The sequence below is a fragment of the Branchiostoma floridae genome, chromosome 14 (assembly GCF_000003815.2).
Source record: "Branchiostoma floridae strain S238N-H82 chromosome 14, Bfl_VNyyK, whole genome shotgun sequence".
Classification (NCBI taxonomy): Eukaryota; Metazoa; Chordata; class Leptocardii; order Amphioxiformes; family Branchiostomatidae; genus Branchiostoma; species Branchiostoma floridae.
The window spans coordinates 20477574-20481393 of record NC_049992.1 but is presented as its reverse complement, the minus strand read 5'-3'; the positions used below and the strand labels follow the sequence as shown (position 1 = coordinate 20481393).

At 40.9% G+C, this 3820-nt stretch overlaps 1 protein-coding gene across 2 annotated transcripts; it reads left to right on the top strand.

Moving 5' to 3' along the window:
* Positions 1–6: 6 nt before the first annotated feature.
* Positions 7–3691, top strand: LOC118430609 (receptor-transporting protein 3-like). Of its 2 annotated transcripts, XM_035841583.1 has the most exons (3): positions 7–730; positions 1382–1545; positions 1913–3691. In XM_035841583.1, the coding sequence occupies exons 2-3, from the start codon at positions 1387–1389 to the stop codon at positions 2609–2611; spliced, it is 858 nt and encodes a 285-aa protein (XP_035697476.1). In that variant the 5' UTR covers positions 7–730; positions 1382–1386; the 3' UTR covers positions 2612–3691. The 2 variants fall into 2 exon arrangements, with proteins under 2 accessions (XP_035697476.1, XP_035697478.1); XM_035841585.1 differs by lacking the exon at positions 7–730 and having other exon boundaries at positions 1228–1545.
* Positions 3692–3820: the final 129 nt, after the last annotated feature.

Sequence of the window (3820 nt, the reverse complement as noted above, 5' to 3'; positions counted from 1 at the left end):
TTCAGAGGAGGAGTATTCAGACCATGAGGAGGAGTGGTATGACGACTATTGGACAGAGTCTGACTAGACGTAGATCATACACTATACTTGTATATGGTCTACTGATACGTTATAAAACGTTCTATATTCTTGTCAATCTACCGCAAAGTGATGGTGATGAAAACGTCCAAGGAAATTACATGTTAAGGAGTGTTACCTTATACATGCATAGTTTGAACATGCATTGTCTTCACGATTCCCCGATGCTCCCAGCACATACTGGCAAGTAATCTTTATGCCAATCACTTGCATCTTATCAAAACATATTTGAACTGCACATCGTCCCCCATTACTATGCAAGTTGTGAAGGAAATATTTTCATGATATCGACTAGTGGCAGCCGTAAGTTGTTGCCACTATCCCCCCATCCCCGAAACCTCTGTAGAATAGACACGACACGAAGGTTTCGGTCTCGTGTCAGTAATCGATCGGACCTTGAGCTTTTTAATGGACATTGGTGTGTACCATGATCACGCTGTGCTGACAATAAAGTTTCGGCGAAACCTGGTATTCAAATGAATCAAGTGGTGATTGGTTAAATCCCTGTCAAAGATAAAGGTGTTGTTTACCCTTGACAACAAGCTATATGGTCCAACACACATTTCCTGTCACTCAAAGTGACACAACATTGTCTCAGTGGCGGTTTTCTCAAGAAAAGAAGATCCTGTTGGCGACGCGTTATTTTGTCAAAGTAAGTGTGCTACACCTTTGGCTTTGATAGCTTAAAATTGCCTCTCTAATAAGTGTGCTAAACATAAGCAAGCAAAACATTGAGAATTCCCTGTCCCACTTCGGGCTGGGATATACACGCGCAGGTAAGGCGAGACAGAAAAACATGCCGTTGGTTAATGGATGTTATGTGTAATATACAGGATGTTTTTTTCCAACTTGGATTTTGTTAGTTGTAAATGAAAGAAAAGAGAAAGTAAGGTACAGTATATAATTTCTAGCAAGGAAATGTTTTTTTATGCTTGTGAAAAGACTACCCTGTCTTCGTCTTCTTTATAAGTTATTTCAGTGTTGTGCAAATAGTTCACTACGTCACCTGGCCCTGGGGGAACCCCCGGTCATGGGTGTTTTTCTCACCATAGGAAAGTCGTAAAACTCACTTTCAAGCTGAAATATTGTGCTACTTTAATACTTTCTTGACGGTCGCGCAACAAAGTTGTGGCATCACGTGTACAACAAAGTCAGTTTTGACATAGGTCGACCCTATGATGATTGCTGGAAAAACGCACACAATATGCTCCGGAATGTTTTATTATGGACCTATTGTGTGACCAATATAACTGAGGCGCACATGATTTTAAAACCATAGTTCCTATATGTACAATTTATGCAGTAGCCATGGCAGATGGTGGAGCAGCAGTGGATTGGAGTGATGTATTTGAGACGGAGATCCGTGCAAAGTTCGAAGACGACTGGACCTTGAACAAGGTCGGCGATCTACCCAACATCAACCAGGCTAGAGACTCCGGGTGGAAACAGTTCACTGACAGAGCAAAGGTTAGATTTAAGTATGGAAAATAGCAAAGAAACTTGTTTGTACTTAAGCAAAATCTAAAATTTGAATGTCTTACAAGAAGGAATGGCTTCGAGGATGAGAATGACACAAATAGACACCATGCAAAGGATACTTCACATTACTACCGGAGTATTTGATGTACAGTTTATGAACCATGTTATTCACCGAAGAGCCTGGTCGAAGTGTTCGATACTTCTCAAAGGTAACATTTGTCAATTCAACGACAGTACAGAGCACATAATTACTACTAGTATCCCAAAAGAAGTAAAGGGGATATGTTAAACGTCTTGCAGGCTGTAAGTACAAGCTAATGATTCACTCCATCACATCATCCTGTGATATCAACAGGTTCGGTTTAAGTGCAGTAGATGCAACAAAACCTGGACGTCCATCAGGGGTGTCGTCATCTTCCACAACCGCTTCAAGAAGACAGGTGAAGTGAAAATGTTCCTTCCTGGGCAGAAGTGCCTTTCTTGCAAGGGTGATTTTGAGTCCCCAATGTGGTACGAAGACAAGATGGTCAAGGTGATGCAGAATCTCCGAAAGAAGATCGGGGAGTTCTACACCACGGGTGTTGGCCCTAGAGGTTTGAACTGGGCTCAAAGATTAGCAAACATGCCAAGCAAACATGAGGCTGGCCTTTGCGCAGCAAGTCAGATGGACCTTTGTAGGGGTAGTACGGGGATAACTGGGATGAAGAGGAAACAGGTGATCAGGAACCAGATGATGGGCACAGATAATCAGTTAGATGATGACTCAAATGACGAATCAGATCCTGATTCCAATGACGAATCAGATGATGACACTTATTGGGAATACAGTGAACCCCATGAGGAAATGGATGATGATGACCATTATGGGAAGAGAAATTGGGACAACAGGGATCCCTATGAGGAAATGCATGATGATAAAGAAATGGATGATGAAGATCCTTATAGGAAGAAAAATCGGGACAGTAGGGACCTCTATGAGGAAATGTATGATGATGATCCTTACTGGCAGAACTACAGCGATCCCTATGACTATTCGGATGATGACCGTTGGTAAAATTACTGCAAGAAGCCGTTTAATTGCACACTCCATTTGCTGGCATATTTTCTGCAATTATCCGGGCGGTGCGACAATGCGAAGTTATCCAGCTGGCCGGTTTGAGATTTGGGGCTATGGTGCAATCACCAGACGTGTGCTGTAATCCGTAGTGTAATTAACTGGCTTCCACTGAACTAGCAAAATTGTACAGTGTAATTTTTGAAAAGCAAATCCTCACAATGATGTTCTAAACCTCTATGGAGATCCCAGTTTAGTCATATGTTAAGTTGTCAAGGTTTAGTTTCGCCTTTTGATGACTCCCTGTTCATGCCTCTGTTGACAATACATTTCCATGTCTATCCCTTCTCATATATCTAATAAAATACATTTGTAAGGGGCTAGATCTAGAAATTTAGTAGAAGTTTGGTACTGCCGATGTCTTACTAAGCGATTTAGTTCGCACCAACTTGCTATGTACATATGTGAAATGAGGTGTTTTTGAAGTTAATTTCATATCAATCACGTCAAGATTGTTATTTACATAGTGACAATACTGACTAGCTCAGGATTTTTCCCAATGCTAGACTTTCCCCTCATAGTACTTACCGCATGGTGTAAAATGCATAAAATGAATGAAAAACAAATTGCTGGGGAAAAGTCTGATCTGCATTTAATGGGTCTTCAGAAGACGATATCTGTTCTTTGTCATTGTCTACTAGTAATTCACACGTCTAGCACATGTTCACATTCAAGAACATCGTTTGATGCTGTACATGCATGTAACGCTCTGATCCTTTTTTGCGTAAGGAAAGTCTGTTTTGTAGTACAATATTGGGTATTTTAGATAATGACAGGTTGCCGTTTGTTAGAGGTCTTCTCAAGCTTCTTTTGTGCGTGACCAACAAGTGACAGTCTTCAAAGCAGTGTGCGATAGGGGAGCAGATGTGAAAATACAATTTGAATTCTATAAAGCCTTGATCCATTTAAATGAAGGAAAGTTTATTGTAAGCAAGCTGAAAACTTTTCTTCGTGATAGTCAATGTCCGGCTTTGCTTTCGTTCTTGATGCTGTAATGAAAATAAATCACAGTTCTTAACACTGTCAATGTCATGTCATGTTTGACACTGATTGTTCATAAATCTGCCAAAGTACAGCCGTCGGTCTAACTACCCGGCACGGCACTTAGAACTATATGGAGCACTAGAAACGATACTGTCCGCAAATCAA